Consider the following 19,887-nt stretch of genomic DNA (forward strand, 5'->3'; position numbering starts at 1 on the left):
GAATTGATTCCACTGCTGTAAGTTTCAGCATAGCTTTATCTAGCTTCAGTCACAGTGATGACTTGTTAAAACAATATAACATACCATCGGTCCTGCCAGTGTTGGTCTCCTTAAGAATGACCCTGAGTCAGTGTCTTCAGTGGTTGTATGACAACCAAAACAATATCGTTTTCATTGCCTCCAGTGTTTAGACCTGACTAGCAAATCAGTCTACATGGTGAAGATCTCCCAAAAATAGCTCATTTGCCTCTAAGGCTGAGATCAACAGGAGCTTCTGTACTTAAACAGTGAAGTGTGAAAATCTTTCAAAATACAGTCATTGTGATAGGGAAATCTTTTGATATCGAGAAGAGCAAGCTCACAGTTGTGATGTATAATATGATGATTTTTCGTCTAAACTTGACCTGCAGCATAGCAGTTGAACAGCCCACATTCACCATAACATCTAAATTCAAGCCAAGCATATCTGACTGGAATGATTCTAATTCCTAGAACTTCTGTTATTATTTCTATATGACACCATCAGCTGTTCAATATTTCAAATGAGCTACATCAGCAAAGACTGCATGTTTCTCTGTCCTGCATGAATGTGACACATGTAGGCTCATTACTCAAATTTAGGCCTATGAATAGATCATCAGTAAGTAGAGTAGTAAACCTCAATTTCTAAGACCTCAGTTGTGTCCAGTTTTTCACACAGTTTAGTTATTTAAACATACTTTTGAGCCAAGATTGAGGGCTATGTTTGGCCTAACAGTTGTAAACTATTTCAAAACCTCTAAAAATGAAATGTTTGCCAAATAAGCAGCTATAACCAGGTGGCAAACTTCTGGATCTCAAAACACTCCAGATCCACAAACCGGTTAGTCAACATTTTCATGGAGTGGGGCATTCTGTCAATGACCTAAAGGTATGTGTGTTACTGAAAAGGAATTATCGCACCGTTCTGGAAAGGGAAACAGCCGAACTGGCTTTTATATTCAAATTCGGCAAATTAACACATGGTTTAAATCGTGATGGGAACTGTCTGAGTCACTATAGGGGCTCGTCTGCATACTTGGCTCAATCTAATTCTTGCCCTTCCCCCCCCCCACCCCTCCACTCTCTGATTTGCTCACATTGATTATCTTTTTCTGATTTGTCCTCCTTGCTTACTGTTTTTGGTTCTCTGTGCCTTAAATATTGAGTCTGTTCTGGTCTGCCTATGGTCTGAAGAAGTGGGTCTGTCCCACGAAAGCTCACCTAATAAACTATTTTGCTAGTCTTTAAAGTGCTACTTGACTGCTTTTTGTTTTGATTCTGGATCTCCTGACATTCATCCTACAAAGCAGTGTTGTTAATTGTGAACAAAATAACACATTGTCTGATCCGTTGCATTACATATGAGTATCAAAGCTGTCACACATTAGAGGGTGTAACACTGCATGTTATCAGAACACTCCATAGAATTTCTGTAAAGTATTTTGTTTGACATGAAACTTACAAATGATTAACGTTCCTTGATTTTATTTGTCAGTCGACTGAGATATTTGAATTTAAGTCAAACGTTAGTATGCATCAGCTTATGCATACTGAAAAGCCTTGTATTCTCATTGTCTGTGCTAGATTTCCCCAAGGTAGCTCATTTATCATGTTTGTGTTCCTGCTTGCTTCCCCCTTCCCCCAATCTCCTTTCTAAGACTGGCAATTCTTTACCGCTGTGATGTTACTTCATATGCCCCCATGTCTCCTCTGCTGTCTTGTGCAGTTTCTTGCCTGCTGAGTAATTCTGGTTGTGCTTTTTAGGTAACACTTTGACTTGTTTATGGTTTCTGGGAGGTAGGACTTATTTGGATTTTACCAATTTTTAAGCCAGAGTGTTTGTGGAATGCAGTATTCGTCTCTTCCTAGCCTAAATTACTGTGTAGCGTTGCCGTATTGGGTTTCACTCCATAGGTGTTTGAAGACTGCATGAATTAGTAAAATTTTCTATAAAATACCACTTAGGATTAATCTGGAACGAACATGTTACATAAATTATACAAAAATAAATATTTTTAAATTGGTGAACTCATTAACTAGGACAATATTTACAAATCCTCCTTATTTTCTGTAACAGTTGGTTTTGTATGACCTTCAGTGTGAAAGATTTCCACAATGACACTTTAGGCAAAGGTGTGATGAGAAAAGCCAAAACTGAAGACCTTTGGTAATATGAATATTGTAACTGTGCTTACAATAATACTAAAACAATTATAAATGTGTTTTAAAAGGGGAGATTTTCAATGCGAGTATTATGTGCGTGTAGAAAAAAACTAGTTGGACTATTATGCTGTAAATAGCTTGTGTTCATAGCTGAAAGCATTCACTGTTGGACTGGAAAGCTTTAATTTTGTGTAGTTAGGTTAGATTACTCTGCCTCTGATACAGATTTTAAGAGTACTTTTTGTTTAAAACAGAAAGAGTCCTATCCAGGAATCTGGAACATTGAGATCTGTCAGAGACTCATATGATGCACTGCTGATAGGTAAGAATAGAAATTTTTAGAATGCTTAGTTCAGGAGGGAGGAGTACATATGTGTATGTATCCCTTCTTGCTTCTCTATAACTGTAATATCTACCTTGAACTGAAGCTTTCATATTGAAATAATTTTGTACAAATTTCACATTTAAGAAGCTATGCGAGTTCTTAAATTTCACTGCTATGACAGTCTTTATTGAGAAAGCAGTAGCTTAGTATTGGAGACTTCACTGTAATGTGTTCCACCTTTTCAGCTACTGAGATTCAAAAACATGATTTCTCAAGTGGAAGCAGTCCTTTAGGAGGGGTAACTGAGGAGTCAGTCGAGGATGGGCAGCTGACTGAATCAGATGAGTTCATAAAGGATTCTCATGTGGATGAGAAGGTACTAAAGAAAGTACGTTAAATAATGTCACAGACTAATTTAGACAGGAGTTATGATAGTACACAGAAAATCCTAATTACCGGTTGTGTTTCATACTCCTGTCACACTTCAGTTTTATGTAATAAAGAGTACGGCTGCTTTTATAAACAGTTTTATTGATTAATATATGCTTAGGGGGTAGCCATCGTTAGTCTGTAGCATCACAAATGACAAACAGTCCCATAGCACCTTAGAGACTGATTTATTAGCTCATGAGCTTTCATGGGTAAGACCCACTTCAGGACTCTCAGGTGCTACAGGACTTTTTGTCTTTTAATATGTGCTGTAGACCAAGTCAGAGTCTTATTTGACAAACTCTCTTTATTTTATTACTAACACTTGGATTTAAAATTTTAACTAGAATGAGATGTTGCCATATCAATTACTGTAACATCACTCATCTTACCAATAATATAACATTGTTATAAAATATGCACACACAGTGCATTATATATATCCATTAAGACTTGTCTATATATAATTTAACTAACAAAAAGCAAGGAAATGAAAAGCTACGGCATCTAATAGTCTCCCCTTTGCAGCCAGTTTAGAGCCTGCTGGGGAAATAAAAAGCTTTGGTCCCCTTAAGAATTGCTTAACATCCTTCTTGTTGGACTTGAGAAGGAAAAGAGGTTCTATGGCTTGTTGTGACGGGAGTGTCGTATAGGCTGATTGGCTCTCTAGAATGTAATAGGAGAGCTCTATAAGCCCTTACCCCTGCTCAAGAGGACTTTTCGACACAGGGAATACAAGTTCTTCCTATTATCCATTGGAATTAGATTAGGATTGGTTTTGTTAGGTCTTGTGGCCTTATGCTAATTGCTTTTATGAGGCTGGAAAGTAATTTCTTCTCACTGCCAGATTAGCAGTACTGTCAATTTTTTTCACTTTCCTCTAAGCAGTCCAGGATAGTAGGTTAAGTTGTAAAATGAATTCTGTTGCATCTTAGCAGTTGCTCAGTTGCAGGTAGTGATCAGCAGGGGGACAGGTTCCCTGATAAACTGGAATTGGAAGCAGATTGGCTTTAGTGTATGAATGCTGTGTGGTACTGATGACCTGTGATGTAGAGGAGGTCGGACTAGATAATCCCTTTTGGCCTTAAAATGTGAACCTAGCCCCTAAAGAAGATGGGGAATGGCATGGGGGCTCCTAAAGACAAATACAGTGGGTAGATAACCCCTTTCTTTATGATGCACTTAACCCTCATATGAAAGAGGGCGATGGAGCCCCTGCGATGGGCTATGGTTAGGTTAATGGGGTTTCATGAGCAGTCATTGTACTCTGCTGCAGGGTATGCATTATACAAGAAGGAAAGATGATCTATACTAAATGAGCAACTGCAAGATAACTCCTGCATTTGTTTCTTAATAAAATTGCAGCCTTGTCAAGGCATGTTCCTGGTGTCTTGTCTTCCAGTAATATCCAAGACAGCAGAATATACCAGGAATGGCCAAACTTGTTCCTTTAGATTTACAGATCAGCTTGTGGAGTTCCCCCAAACCTCCCTCATTTTCTACCTACCAGACTTGTGTTGTAGGAGCTTGGGATCTTTGCTTTGCAACAGGGTGGTGGGTGGGAGCTTCTGCCCAGTGGGGTTGAAGATTCTGGTGCTTCAGCCCCACAGAGCATGCCTGGCATGTCTGAGGAGCAGAGCAGAAGCCCTGAGCAATTACAGGTGCATCCCAGCTCTTGAACTAATTGTAGAATCATAGAACTGAAAGGATCCTTGAGAGAGCAAGTCCAGTCCCCTGCACTCATGGCAGGGCCAAGCACCATCTGGACCATCCCTGACAGGTGTCCCTATCCTTCTCTTAAAAATCTCCAGTGAGGGAGATTCCACAGCCTCCCTTGGCAATTAATTCCAGTGATCAACCACCCTGACAGTTAAGTTTTTCTTAATGTTCAACCTGAACTCCCCTTGCTGCAATTTAATCACATTGCTTCTTGTTCTATCAACGGTGGTTAAGGAGAATAATTTTTCTCCCTCTTCCTTGTAACAACCTTTTAAGTACTTGAACATTGTTATCATGTCTCTGTCTTCTCTTTTCCGTACTAAACAAACCCAGTTCTTTTAAACTTTCCTCATGGGTCATGTTTTCTAGACCTTTAATCATGTTAGTTGCTCTTCTTTGAGCTTTTCCCAGTTTGGCCTCATCTTTCCTGAAACATGGCTCTTGGAATGGGACAAGGTACTCCAGCTAAGTCCCAATCAGAATGCAGTAAAGCAGAAAAATTACTTCTCATGTCTTAAAATACTGCTTCTAACAAATCCCAAAATTAAGTTTGTAACGTTGCAAAAAAAAAAAAGTACTGTTGCCTCATATTTAGCTAGTGATCCACTATGCCCCTTAGATCTCTTTTCTGCGGTACTCCTTCCATGTAGTCATTTTCCAGTCTCTGTGTGTGTAACTGATTTGTTTCTTAAGTGGAGTGTTTTGCATTTGTCCTTGTTGAATTTCATCCTGTTTACCTCAGACTGCTTCTCCTGTTCGTCCAGATGATTTTGATTTGTAATTATGTCCTCCAGAGCACTTACAATGCCTCCCAGCTTGGTATCATCTGCAGACTTTATAAGTGTACTCTCTATGCTGTTATCTCAATCATTAATGGAGATATTGAACAGAACCAGACCCAGAGCAGAACTGTTTGGAGGAACCTCATTCGTTTTGCCCATCCAGCATGACTGTGAATCATTGATAACTACTCTCTGGGAACCATTATCCAACCAGTTGTGCACCCACATGTAGTAGGCTGTATTTCTCTAGTTTGTTAATAAGGTCATACTAGACCCTATCAAATGCCTTACTAAAGTCTAGATATACCCCATCTACTACTTTTCTCTGCTCCACAGGTCTTGTTTCCCTGTCAAAAAAAGAAAGCTATCAGAATGGTTTAACACAATTTGTCATTTATAAATCCATGCTGACTGTTACTTATAATCTTCTAGATGTTGGCAAATAGATCCCTTAATTATTTGCTCTGTTGACTTTCCTGGCATAGACATTAAGCTGACTGGTCTATATTTTCCTGGTTTTCCTTATTTCCCTTTATATATCTGGGCACTATATGGGCACGTCTACACTAGCACTCTATTTCGAAATTAATTTCGAAAGTGGCCCCAATTTCGAAAGAGGCTGAGGAGCATCTACACGCTCAACAGCCTCTTTCGAAATTGTTTTCAGCGAAAACGGGTCCGAATTTCGAAATCGCTCTTCCCATCCGGGATTGGGAGGAGCGGCCCCTTTCGAAATAAAATTTTGAAATAGTGCATGTGTAGACGCTCCGCGGCCTGCAATTTCAAAATTGTGGGTCCGCCATGGCGGTGGCTCAAGGGAGTGCAGGAGACACGCTAGCAAGCCCGGCTGGGCTCTGTGGTCCCTGGGCCAGCCCCTTAAAGCCACAAGGCTCCGGAAACCCCGTGCAGGAAGCTGAGTGTGCCTAGGGCTCGAGAAGCACGAGGTCAGCCCTATACACGCTCCAGTAGCCACATGGTCGTGCCACCCAGCCCATCAGCGGGATGGCGAGCCCCCCACTCTATAGGGCACCCCAGGAGGCCCCCTCTTCCCCGCCCGAGGGGTCACCGGAGGAGAGCCAGGGCCAGAGAAGGAGGGGCCCGTCCTGGACGGAGGCCGAGGTAAAAGACCTCTTTGGCCTCTGGTTGGAGGAGGTGCTGCTCCACAGCACAGGGAGGCCCCGCAATGCAGCTGCCTTTGAGTGGCTGTCCCTGGGGCTGCGGAAGCGGGGATACCCCGAGCGCACGGCTGCTCAGGTCCGCTCCAAAGTTAAGGAGCTCAGGCAGGCCTACAGTCAGGCCAAGGATGCCTGCAGCTGATCAGGGACTGGGGCCAGCCTGAGGTGCCCACACTACTGGGCACTGCAAGAGCTCCTCGGCCCGAAGGACATCCCAGAGCCGTCGGTGCTGGTGGACACAGGCGGCCCAGACCCCGACCGGGAGATAGACCCACTGGAGCAGCTGGGACCCTCCAGCCAGACAACACCTGCAGGGGCCGGGAGTGACTCGGAGGAGGGGGGCCCATTACTCATCGCAGTGAGCTGCGGGACCTCCAGCCAAGTGCCCTCGAGGGCGGTGTCCCCGGACCTTTCTCCGGAGGCCCAGGTAGGTGACAGGTGGATCAGGTGGCCTGGCTGGGAAGGCCTATCCCACGGTACCCTGCCCCATCCCAGACTCAAACGTGGCACCATCCAGCACCTGCACCCATGGACAGCACCCTAGCCTGCCCGACCGGGGAGGGATGCAGGGGCCAAGCTGCAGCCAGCAATTGCCCCACAGATGAGGTCCTGGCGGGCACATGGGAGCCCCAAGGGGGTCGGCAGGGGAGGCACCACCTCAGGGGATGGCCCAGGGATGGCGCGGGTGGAGACCCCGGTTCCGGGGACAGCACTGATGGGTGGCCACTTTCCCCTTGTGTCTCCACAGCATCTTCCTCTGAGGGCCGGACGACACCCATGTCACCCTTGAACGGAGCCGGAGAGCCCTCCTCCCCAATTCCCCGGGTGCTGCACGCCAAGACCCAGACGGCCCGACGCCAACGGCGCTACAACCCCCAGGAGGCTGCAGAGGCCTATACTGCAGCCATCTGGGAGCAGACCACCATGCTCCGGGAGTGGCTGCTCATGCAGCAGGAGGACAGGGCCTGGCGGAGGGAGGTCTGGTCCGAGGCAGTCGCAGCCCTCTGACTGCTGGCCCCCCCAGCCAGCCCGCCCCCCCCGCTGCCCTCGAACACATCGCCCTCATCCCACCCACCCTCAGCCCATCCGGCCGTCTTGCCCTGGCCAACTGGCTGGTCACCAGTGCCAGCCCGGAAGGGGATCCCCTCTCCGGCCCCTGCCCCGCCTCACCCAGCCCACCCTGTTCTTCAGCCCCTGAAAGACCCTACTTCCCCATCCTTCCAGCCTCCTCCTGGCCCCAACAGGGCCCCCATGGCAGGGGCACCCGTACCCACTGGGGATCTCGCCCCTCCACCCCTGTGGGGGACTAGGCCTGCCCATACCTCTGGCCCCAGCCAGCGGGGCATGCCCCTGCCCCATTGTATATAGTTCTCCCCCTGTTCCCCCCATGTTTAGCCCCAATAGGAAGACCCCACGCCATTGTTTAACAGCCATTTATTTACATAGTTAGTCCCCAGTTAATAAACCCTTTCATGCACCCCAGTGTCCCCTGTGTATGGGGGGGGGCTGTGCTGCAGGGTAGGTGTGAGCCATGTGCCAGGTGGAGGTCAGCATGGCTCCTGCTCGAAGGCCTCCCGGAGGGCTTCCCGAACCCTAAGCCCTTCACGCTGTGCCTGGCGGCACAAGGCCGTGGGTAGCTGCTCATAGCCAGGGCTGCTGTCCACATCCCACCCAGGCATGTAGCGCTCCTGCTTCCCCTCCACCACATTTGTGCAGCACACAACAGGCCGCGACCACCCTGGGGATGTTGTGCAGGCTGACGTCCAGCTGCGCGTTGAGGCATCGGAAACGCCCCTTGAGGCGTCCGAAGGCCCGCTCGACAGTGTTGCGTGCCTGGTTCAAGCAGGCATTAAAAATGTCCTGGCTGGCAGTGGTGTGCCCAATGTGTGGGCGTATCAGCCACAGCTTTAATGGGTACGCCCTATTGGCCACTATACAGGGTGGCATTGTTATGTCCCCCACGGGGAGCTCCCAGGCAGGGATGTAGGTGCCCTCCTCCATGCTCCGCCCCAGCCAGGAGTTGCGGAATACCCGTGCATCATGGGCTCGACCGGGCCAGCCAATGCATATGTCAGTAAACCAGCCCCGGGCATCAACGAGCGCTTGGAGCACCACTGAGTGGTACCCCTTGCGGTTGATATAGCATCCTGCACTGTGGTCTGGGGTGCGGATAACAACGTGCGTGCCACTGAGTGAGCTGAAGTAGTTCAGGAATCTGAGGGTTGCGAATCCTGCCATGGCATCGTCCAGGTTGCTGAGGTGGACGACCCTCCACAGGAGGAGGCGGTTGATAGCCTGGACCACCTGTAGGGAGGCACTGACGTGGGCCTGCGCATCGGGGGGGCCCCACCATCTCTACAGGCCCCCCACCTGGGTGCCCCCTGCCCCTTCCTGGGAAGGGTGTGGGGCCCTTCTCTGACTTACCTCCAGGAGGACGGCTCCCATGGTGGCCTTGCCCACCTCGAATTGGTGCCCCACTGACCGATGGCTGTCTGGGGTGGCCAGCTTCCACAGGGTGATCGCCACACGCCTCTCGACTAGGAGCCTGGGCCGCATGTGAGTATCCACATGCTGCAGAGTGGGTGAGAGCCACTGACACAGCTCCATAAATGTCTGCCTCGTCATTCTAAAGTTTGTGAGCCACTTTACATCGTCCCACTGGCCCAGGACTAGCCTGTCCCACCAGTCCCCACTACTGGGGTGGCTCCAGAGGCGCCGTGGGGGATGGGGAGCAGCAGTTGCCCCCTTGGCAGGGCCTGCAGGAGACGTGTGGGTGGGAAGGTGGGCTCCAGGGCATCCACCATGCCCAGGATGGCGATGACCACCTGGGTCCGGGTGACAGTGCCAGCATTGGACTCTGGCAGCTGCTGCTGCTCCATTCTCCTTTTGGTTCTGGGTGCACAGTCCACACAGTACTGCTCTGCTGGGCTCTGTGTGTGCAGGGTGGATGTGTTTGGGAGGGGCCTTTTAAGGGCGCTGCTGGCTGTGTGACCCAGAAGGGCTTGTCAGCCATGTGACCCTGTGCGTGATGTTTCCCAGCTGCTTATTTCAAAATAGCCCATTTTCCTGTGTGGACACTCTCTTTCGAAAAATGGAGGGTGTTCTTTCAAAATAGCGGATAGGTACAGTGATCCATTTTATGTGTGTAGCCGTGCTATTTTGAAATCCCTTATTTTGATTGTTTTTCGATGTTTCACCTTTCAAAATTTCTTTGTAGTGTAGACACACCCTATTTGTCCTTTTCCAGTCTTCTGGAATCTCTTCTTTCTTGACTTTTCATAGGTAATAGCTAATGGCTCATATCTTCTCAATCAACTCCTTGAATATTTTGGGATGCATTTCATCAGGCCTGCAGGGCTTGAAGACATCTAACTTGTCTTAAGTAATTTTAAACCTCTTTTCCTATTTTAGCTTCTGAAACTACCCCATTTTCACTGGCATTCACTCTCTTAAGCATCCAGTCAGCCCCCAACATTCTTGGTTAAAAATTAAATAAATAATTAAGCACGTCTGCCATTTCCACATATTCTGTTGTTCTGTCTTTTTCATTGAGTAGTGGGCCTACCTGTAATGGTTGTCATCTTTCTCTAATGTAGTTATAAAATGTTTTCTGGTTACTCTTTAAGTCTCTAGCTAGTTTGAGTTCCTTTCCTGCCTCAACCTTTCTAATTTTGTCTCTCCATATGTGTGCTATTTGTTTATATTCATCCTTTTTAATTTGATCTAGTTTTTGCTTTTCATAGAACTTCTTTCTGATTTTTAGATATTTAAGATCTCCTGATTAAGCCAAAATGATCTCTTGCCATACTTCTTGTCTTTCTTATGCAGTGGAATAGTTTGCCCTTCCAGGCTGTATCTGTCTCTACTACTCTTGACTAGAAGGATCAAAGATAACATGACCTGTGCTCCAAATTCTTTCGCAGGTGCTCTGAGCCCCCTAGTCACTTCTGATCTGCTGAGGGTCATAACTTGCAGTATCATTAGTACCCACAGGGATGAATTGCATGGGGTAAAAGTCAGAGGACTGAATTATTCTCAGCAGTCCCTCTGTAATGTCTTGGATATGGGCTCCAGGCGGCAAGCATATGTATTGGGATACCATGTGAGGGCGATGGAGGGGTGCCTCCATCCTTTTCAGAAGAGTCTCCCACCACCACTGCACTGCTTTTCCTCTTGGGCATGTGACTTCTCAGCCTTGGGAGTAGATGGCTTCTCCTCCCCCTTAAGTGATTATTCCGAATCTTTTGTTGCCAGGGCAGCATAACCATTCTTGGTCATTGTCATGGGAGTAGAGATGGAGCACTGTGTGCTGCCAGAAGTAACCTCCTGCCAGTGTTTTCCTGGTGGCAGAACCATCTCCTCCTCCCCCCAGTGGTGTGACATTAGTCCTCTGTAGCTGGATGCAGATTGTTGTATGTAGCTCAGAGAGTCAAGTTTGGCCACCCTGGTTTATACCCTTCTCTACACCAGCATGGCAATTGAACAACCGTGATATACCACCTACAACACACAATAATCACACCTCTTCCCCAATAGGGATGAAAATTATCAGTCATTCATGTTTGGAGAAGAAAGTGGTTGAATGAAGAATATTTGTTTTGAGTGTCTCTGCCAATTTGTGTTTTCAGCACCATTTTCCTATTTATTCTCTTTCCTGAGGGTGGTGGGGGGAACCATGGATGAAGTTAACTATATGGGGGAAAATATGACGTAGGCTAGTGAAAAACACTTTTCAGAGTGTGCATAATCTTTTGTATAACAATATTAGCTTAAACAAACGTAAGTTTAAATTTACTGTTTCCCTTTAATTAACAGTGTTGTCCCTATCAGCAGTAAATATTCTATAGTAAAAGATAACTATTCAGGTTTGAGACCCCCATTAAAGTGGGGATGGTATGCAACAATTTTGTTTGTGTAACATATGTACTCTGGGCACAGTTTTGAAAGATTATTAGATATACAGGATAGAGTTATGTGAATTTACATTTAATTATATTATAATCATTTCACAGTGCAGATTTTCAGGGAAGTTGGCTGCTATAAAAGAAGAAAAAGTAAATATTCATGAAGCTGAAACAAGGTATGTGTGGCGACATACCTTTGAGTAATGTATGGTAATGATAAAGTGAAAGGCAACTTTTTTTTTAACCAAGTCTCATCTGCCTGGTTTTACTTACTTTTTTTTTTCTTACACTTTCATCATGATTACATAGAAATTAAGCTAATTCAAATTAATACGTTTATAGAGTCTGAAGTATCAGAGATGTGATGTATAGTTACCGTTAGATCCTGTTATAGTGAACAGAAATTTGTTTGTAGATGATTAATTTTTTCTGATGTGTATCAATATCTTCTTTATTCAGGCAGCTCAGTATGAATGCAGTTGAAAACAGTATTTTAATGCAGATGATCAGTCTTTAGGTGGTGAACTGCTAAGTAGTAGTAGTACTTATTGGCTATATTTGGATTTGCTCTCCTTTAGAACTAGTAATTTGACAAAATTAAAATAATCCAGGCATTCAATTGTCCATGAAGATTTTGTCTAAAATCACTCAGTTGCATGCATTGGCTAGTTTTTTACATGGCAAAGTGAAGTTCTAACAACTTTATTTATAGAAAACATAATTTTATGTTTATTTATGATGCTGACATGTATCATAGAAGTCTTGCAGTTCCAAACAAGTTATGTGGTGTCTAGATGGCTTCATAATAAAAAATTGCAAATAGAGGGAAAAAATGAAGACATTTTCAGACTAAAGAAGGAAGAAACTTTTTTTCCAAATCAAGTTGTAGCCTAGCTATTCCAAAAACAGGTAAAATACTTAGCAACTGTCTGTGCTTTTTCACAGTTATGAGTATTGCAGTGGCTTAACTGCTTTTAGTGTGAGGCTTGCCAGAATAGATGTGAAAATAACTCCACTCTATAGTGTCACCAGTTCTGTAAGTATTTGACATTGGCTGCCTGGTATTGACAGTATAGACATTGGAGTGACGGTGGTACTCTTGTTAAGTTCATTAAATATTTTCAATAATAGCAGTAGTTTTTTGTTTCCTAACCAAGTGTTGTGATGAATTGCATGCCTGCCACACTACAAATATTTATTGCTATTGAAAGTGATTGGCAAGGCTGTGACAAAATTTATTGTCAATGCATACAAAATCCATGTGTATTTGACCAGTAGAAAACTTTATCAGATTAATGTTGTCATCATCATCATCTTCGGAAAGTAAGCTTTCATTTTTAATTAAGCTTTTAGCTCTTAAGCTTAATTAATTTTAAGATTACAAAACTAATCTTGCAAATGTGAGCCAAGGGTTAAATCGTGAAGCAATATGTGCCAGTTAACTGCTACTCAGATTACCTAAGCTGTCATGGAGCAAAAGTAGTGTGTCAGTTTCCACAGCTGCTGTTCAGAATTGTGTAGTAGAGAAAGATTTGGATCAATAGCTGTCAGTTGTAGCATAAGAATCTTTGATCTATAGCACAGGCAGGCTGCACAGATTGTGTACTGTACTCCTGAATTAGCATAACATTTAAGCACATAGTTAAATTCATGTATGCCCCATTGGAATAATTGGAACTTAAGTATGTACTTGAGTGATCCAAAAGCTGAGAGTGGAGGAAAATTTTTGAGAAACACGTGTATCTGGTGCAGCATCCGGGAAACTGTAGGGGAGAGAGAGTAATTGGTGTTTGAGTCACTCACTGAGCAGCGAGGAGGCTTTGGAAAGCAGGAGACAGAAAGAGGCTATGACAGCCAGCAGTTTTCATTAGTGCAGCTGCACTGATTCAGCTGTTGCACTGTAGCGCTGCTTGTGCAGACATTCTAAGGGTATGTCTACTCTTGGAAATAAAGTCAAAATTTATTAAAGTTCACTTTTTAACACTGCATTTCATAAAGTTGAAGTTGTGTCCACACCTGCTCACAAAGTCAGCTTAGTGTATCCTCATTACATTTGAGTTTCTTTGCCAATGTTATGTATGTGGGGGGAAAAAGTCACTGCAAGAGTTCATTTCCTGCTTCCTGCTGGGCAGGGGAGGTCAAGGGAATTTTCACCCTGCTTTTACGTTGCCTGCCACTCACCATTACAAAAGGATAAGGTGGATGCACAGATGTTTCAATCTTTTGTGGAATGTTTTATGATTACTTCCACATTGCACGACAGTATCTTTTGAACATAATGCCCCTGGAGGGTTAGTACCTTGAGGCAGGGGACACTGATGGATGTCAAGATCTGGAGAATAGCACTGTGGCATTTTGGGCAGCATGGGAGTCACTGGACAGCATGGAGCATGGGTTCTGGACCCACAAAACCAGCTCAGAGTGATGGACCTGCATCATTTGCCAGGCATGGGATAATCAACAGTGGCTGCAGAACTTCTGCATGTATAAGGCCACTTTCATGGTACTTTATGAATTGCTGTCTCCCTCCCTGAAGCACTGGAATAGCAGAATGAGACGTGCTTTGATGGTTTACAAGCATGTGGCAATTGTTCCATAGATGTTTGCAACGCCAGACAGCTACCAGTCAGTGGAAAATAAATTTGGAGTGGGCAAATCTAGAGCAGGGGCAGTTGTCATCCAGGTTGTCAAGGCGATCACTAACCTTCTCCTTCAAAAGATGGGAATGTGCAGGACATAGTAGACAGTTTTGCTGCCATAGGGTTCCCTAACTGCAGTGGAGCCATAGTAGAAAGCACATTCCCATCCTGGCACCAGACCACCAGGTCTAAGAGTACATAAACTGCAAGGGGTACTTCTCCATGGTGTTTCAGGCACTGGTGGATACAAAGGTCATTTCACCGACATCAACATGGGATGCTCAGGAAGGGCGCATGGCATGCGTATCTTTTGGAATTCTGGTCTGTTTAGAATAGCTCCATAGTGGTACTTCCCAGACCAGAAAACCACCATTGGGGATGTGGAAATACCCATGGGCTGGGTCTACACTAGAGAGTTTTGTCGACAGAAGGGGCCTTCTGTTGACATAATTACACTTAAAGCATTCTGTCCACAGATTCTTGACAGAACTCTGCATTTGCCTCAACAGTATTATCCCTCAAAAATTTGAAGCATAACAATCTCTCGATAGGTACTGTCGAGAGCAGTGCAGTGTGGGCACTTCTGTTGACAGAGAGGGCTTCCAGTTACCAGGCAGCCCTCTTTGCAGAGCTGCCATTCCACTTTCTGTCACCAGAGGGCAGTGCAGCTTGGCAGTTCTCTGTTGACAGAGCAAGTTGTGTGTAGATGCAACCTGTTGACAGAGGTTCCGTCAAGATTTCCTTGTTGACAGTAACTTCCGTCGACAGATGCTTCTAGTGTAGATATAGTCATAGCGATTCTTGGTGACACTGCTTATATCTTGCTCCCTTGGCTCATGAAGCCATATGCAGGCACCCTGGGCCCCAGTAAGCAGTTCTTCAACTACAGGCTGAGTAGGTGCAGAATGGTGGTAGAATGTGTCTTTGGCCATTTAAAAGCCAGGTTCAGGTGCCTTCTGACCCACTTAGATCTCAGTGCAGAAAACATTCTCCTTGTAGGGGCCTGCTATATTTTTTATGACATTTGTGAATCAAAGTGGAGAATTTCATAGCAGTGTGTTGGGCAGAGGTAGATCTCCTGGATAGTAATTATCAGCAGCCAGGAGAGCGCAGAGAGGTGCAGTGCAATTCAGGATGCTTTGAAAACCAAGTTTTTGAATTAGCGGGCAGGTACCTGAATCTGCTGCCATTATAGTGCCCTCTTATGCTGTTTGCTTGCCCTTTATGAAACTGCCTCCAACCATGTGATGCCCTCGCCATCACACCCCACCCCAAAGCATGTTAACTAATGAACAAAGCTTTCCTTTTCTGACCTACCCTGTTTTCATTTAGGGGGCTCTATTTGCAGAGAGCAGGTACAGGGAAAGCAACAGGATAATCATGTCATATTTGGTAGAATGTCAGCCTTCTGCTGCGTCGTGATGATTCCCTGGTGATAGGCCAGGACTGAATCCTGTTTTGCGGGCACAGGTCCTACAACTGCTCCATTTCTGTGTCACCATGCACTAATCATGTCAAAAACTAAAATAGCTGGAAATAACAACTGGTTTATTTAACAAAACATTAAACTCAGAATACAAACATAGAATCCGAGTGTTTGAACGAGATCTGGCATGAGGTCACAAAATCAGAATAGAAATGGGGGGTTCAAAACAGTCCTACCATGATCCCAATGTCCAGGGAGGGGTAGGTAGATGCCTCGCAACTGAGGGAAAGGAATAAGGAGTGATGGGATGGAACTGAAGAGAGACTCAGTTAAATGACAGTCTTCCTTCTTTTTTCTGTTCTTGAACACGCCATCCTGCGTGTGGTGTAAGGACAGAGGACAAGGTGGTTTAGGTGTGTGTGGGAAGACAGGTCCTGCTGCAGTTTCTAACCTAAACAAACTGGTTCTTTTCACTAGCAGTCGCTATGACTCTGGCCAGTGTACAAGACCTGACAGCCAGCTGGCTGTTGCCCTAACACTGACTGACTTCTCTGCCCAGACGGTCAATAAGTTCTGACAGCCTTCAGTTGTTGCTCTAGTACCACTGGTTGTGCTGGTGGTACGCATGCAGAGAGGCCTGAGGGAGCGGGTGCCCACCCCTTAAGAACTTGCCGTTACCCATCATCCCTGCCTTTTTTCCCTCTTCATGCCCTCTTTCCAGAGAGGAGATGGTGGCCAAGGGCTGGCAGCCATTTTGGGGAGGGGGAACAAAACAAAGGCCATAAAAACCTTGTACTCCTTCCCCAACACTGAGAATGGACTGCATGGATGTCCTTGGTCTTCCCCCTCTCATTTTGGGGCACAGCAAGGGAAGTGGACTGAATATGGAGAGGGAGGTCTGAAATGGGGCATATATAGCTTGGGAGTGGTATAGAGTTACTTCTTTGAGCTAGTGATTCCATTATCTGTTTGCCTTGTTATTAGGGACAGCACTTTAGAATGGTTGTCCAGCATTTTAGTATGATTGTCCAGCATGTGTTTCCTCTATTCTTTTACATCCTGTCCACCCAGGACAGCCTGAATGTATGCCTGTTCAAGATGCTCGGCAATGAGCTCCTGCCCTGTCTTTTTCCTCATACGTGTGGAATCTGTCTCAGCAAGAGACGCACTTCTGCTGACATAGCAATTTCTATGCTGGCACTTATGTTGGTGTACCTTACTCAGAAAGGTGACTTATTCCCAACCATGAGCAGCCCTTAATTTAAGCTGTTGTGCATACATAGCCAGAGAAAGAATCTTCCTTTTGGCAACCAGAGACTTTGTTAAAAGTTTGAACTGTGTCATCCAAAAGCCAGAGACAGATGGAACAGATGGCATGCTCAAGTATAGTCCAGGATTTGTACCCTGATATAGATCTAAGAACCTTCCCCAGTAAAATGTGCCATCTCTATCTTTCACTCTCAAATAAATAAAATTCTGTAATGTTACTGTTCTTTTGGCAAGGTTTATGACTACTACTAATTGTTACCATCACATTAGTAAGTAGACTGTAGTGGGCACATATGTAATTGCATATTATATTTATTCTCTTTATAAAATACTGGAAGGAATAAAATCCCATTACTTTAGTTTTTCTCCTGATACAGTATTGGAGTAAAGATTTAGTCTTTTACTTGAAATGCACATGTTGCAATGCAGAGAATGAACAAATCTCACTCTTTATCTTAGAATTTAACTTTTCTGATAGTCAGCTAAATTACTTACACAGCTGAGTTAAAAGTTGATTCAGTGACCACCTACTTGTAGCATCAGAGAAAAAAGTTGATTTAGCTGGAATATGAACAAGTGTAATTTACCATCCTGACAAATCAAGGATTGTGCACAAATTTAGAAGAATGGTAGTCTGTTAAAGGTAAGCAAGTGGACAAAAATAATTAAGAAAAACAATCTTTCCCAACAAGAATGAACTAAATCATGATGTACTGCTGTTTACAAGATGCATGCATAAAAATCCATTATACCAACAGTGCATGTGTTTGCAAACTGGAATAGGGTCTGTGGATAAATGTACTTTTTTCCCCTCATTTAACAAATACACTTTCTCTGTGCTAAGGTTCACAGATCTGTTACAATGCATACATCAGCGTCCTTGCGGCTGGGGAACAGAACAAGACCTGTCAGTCACCAACAACATAGAAATGCTCCTTCTCTTGAAGTTCTCCCCCCACAACACACTTTTTTCCAAAAACCTGTATCCATAGAAGCTGTCAGCTCAGCCATACCCCTGTTGTAGAAATTTCCTGAGCAAAATTCCAAATATTATTTACAATGTTTCTCCCAACAATTTCTTTCAATAACTCCTGTTCATCTGAAGCTGCATTTGATTTTTGGGGTGATTGTTCCATTTCCTCTTTGAGGCATTCATGGTAGCTGGTGTGCCTGCATGCTTCAGGTCAGAGCTAGGCCAAAAAAAGCCTGTTTCCTGCCCTGTAGTGGGGAGATTGGCTGGCTCTGTAGGCAGAGGTAGATTCCTTTACAACCTGCTTTGGGTGGTGTGACTTCAGACCCAGTTCTCTGGGCAAGGAGGGAACAGCCTGTCAGAATTGGAAAGTCTAGCTCTTCTGAACAATAAGCAGCTCAGGCTGGGCAGAGCTGTCTTGGTTCCCTTCCCTCCAGCAGGAAAGGACATGGGCAAGATTGGAAAAGAACTGCCTTTGGGACAAGTAGCCCCACCACTCTCCATCTTCATGAGGCAACTGGAGTCAGGAGGGCAATGTGACAGATGAAAGACTGCACCTATAGTCCTAACCAGTCACCATGTCTCTGACTGTGGAGGCTCAGCGACCTCCTGCTCCAGTCTCTCCCTCCACTTCCCTACAGGTTGTGGATAGAAGACACCAGAGACAGCATGGATACCATCATTATTGGAGAATATGGTAAGGAGGCCTTTGGGCCTAGCTTTCTCCCTCTGCTGCCACTTTTATAACAGGCATATCTTACCCCCACCCAACAGGATCACAGCTCATATTCAAAGCTGAGAATACCAGGTAAATCAGGCCTGTCTGGACCACATAGATCCAATACAGTGTAGAGGGACATAGCTCTGGGAAGCGTTTGAGCTTCAGACCAGTGCCTTTCTTGACATGTGCCCCTTCTGGGTCTGTGGGAGAATGTTGTGTTAATTTAAATGAAGTAAATGGGTCCAAAGAGTAAAATATGTTGACGTGACGTGAAACTGAGAAGTAGTTTTAAATGAGGTTTGGCGTTCAGTCAGTCAGCCTCAGTCTGCTTAGTATCATGGCAAACGTTTTAAAATCTATTAAATATTTTATTAAAGATACATAAAAACAAGGGTAAACAGTTAAAACAACTTAATATATAATAGTAAATAAGTTTCTCATTTTAGTAACTTACCCCATTTCCATTTTATCTGTAGAGAAATTTTAGTGTGAAAATCCCTTTATTTCAACATTTTCTTAGATGTGATAATGGGCCTTTTTAGAAAAGAGAGAAGTTAGTTGACATGGGTTGGAGGTGTTTGAAATGTGGCTCTATTTCTTAGAACAGTGCTCCGCAACCTTTATCACCCTGTGGCACACTTCAGCACTCTTTATAACTTCTCGGCATACTCACAGATTGATGTTAAGTATTCCCACGATAACTACTTCAACTTTCAATAGTTTACTGTTAATGTCTGTTTATGCCAAACTTTACTTTCAGTTTTGTGACTCAAACTAATAAATACAAACAAGAGTCTATTGTTATTTCTGCTCAGTAAAAAATACAGAAACTAGAAAATATATTACATATCATGTATACTAATCAAGCTAATAAGGCACGTGGCCTGTTTTGATGAGCACAGATGTAGTATATTTGGCTCTATATTAGAAGGAGCTGTTCTGAGTTCTTGAACCAGACCCAGCAAACATGACGTCCTCTTGGTTTTAATTGCAATTTGTCAAAAAGCTGAGTTCACATAGATATATTGTTGAAAATGGCAGCATGACAAATAGCCTTATCAGAAATTGTTAAATTCTTGTTTTTTGCTTGGATCCAAAAAAATCCAATACTTTGCTGAACTTCAACTGTAACATTTGATCATTCTTGAGATCAGCCATCTCCTCTCTCACCTTAAGAGAAAGTTTGTTCATTTATGCTTCAAAAGGATTGCAAATCCAATCATAACAGTCAGTACCAGGCAATTTGAATAATAGACAGTTTTTTCATGAAGAATGTTAAAATGTTTCTCAGCCAAATTTAACAGTCTAACTTTGTTGTACATATTGACCTCACTTGTCCCCTTG

At 44.3% G+C, this 19,887-nt stretch overlaps 1 protein-coding gene across 1 annotated transcript in view; it reads left to right on the top strand.

The window, feature by feature from the left end:
• The window catches only part of TOPAZ1 (testis and ovary specific TOPAZ 1), a 118,503-nt gene that overhangs the window by 9,945 nt on the left and 88,671 nt on the right, over positions 1 to 19,887 (top strand). Inside the window, exons 3-5 of the mRNA XM_074988330.1 lie at positions 2,439 to 2,506; positions 2,755 to 2,885; positions 11,627 to 11,694. Of these exons, the coding sequence (XP_074844431.1) occupies positions 2,439 to 2,506; positions 2,755 to 2,885; positions 11,627 to 11,694 (267 nt within the window). The remainder of the gene's footprint in view (positions 1 to 2,438; positions 2,507 to 2,754; positions 2,886 to 11,626; positions 11,695 to 19,887) is intronic.

This window comes from Carettochelys insculpta, chromosome 2, assembly GCF_033958435.1.
Source record: "Carettochelys insculpta isolate YL-2023 chromosome 2, ASM3395843v1, whole genome shotgun sequence".
Classification (NCBI taxonomy): Eukaryota; Metazoa; Chordata; order Testudines; family Carettochelyidae; genus Carettochelys; species Carettochelys insculpta.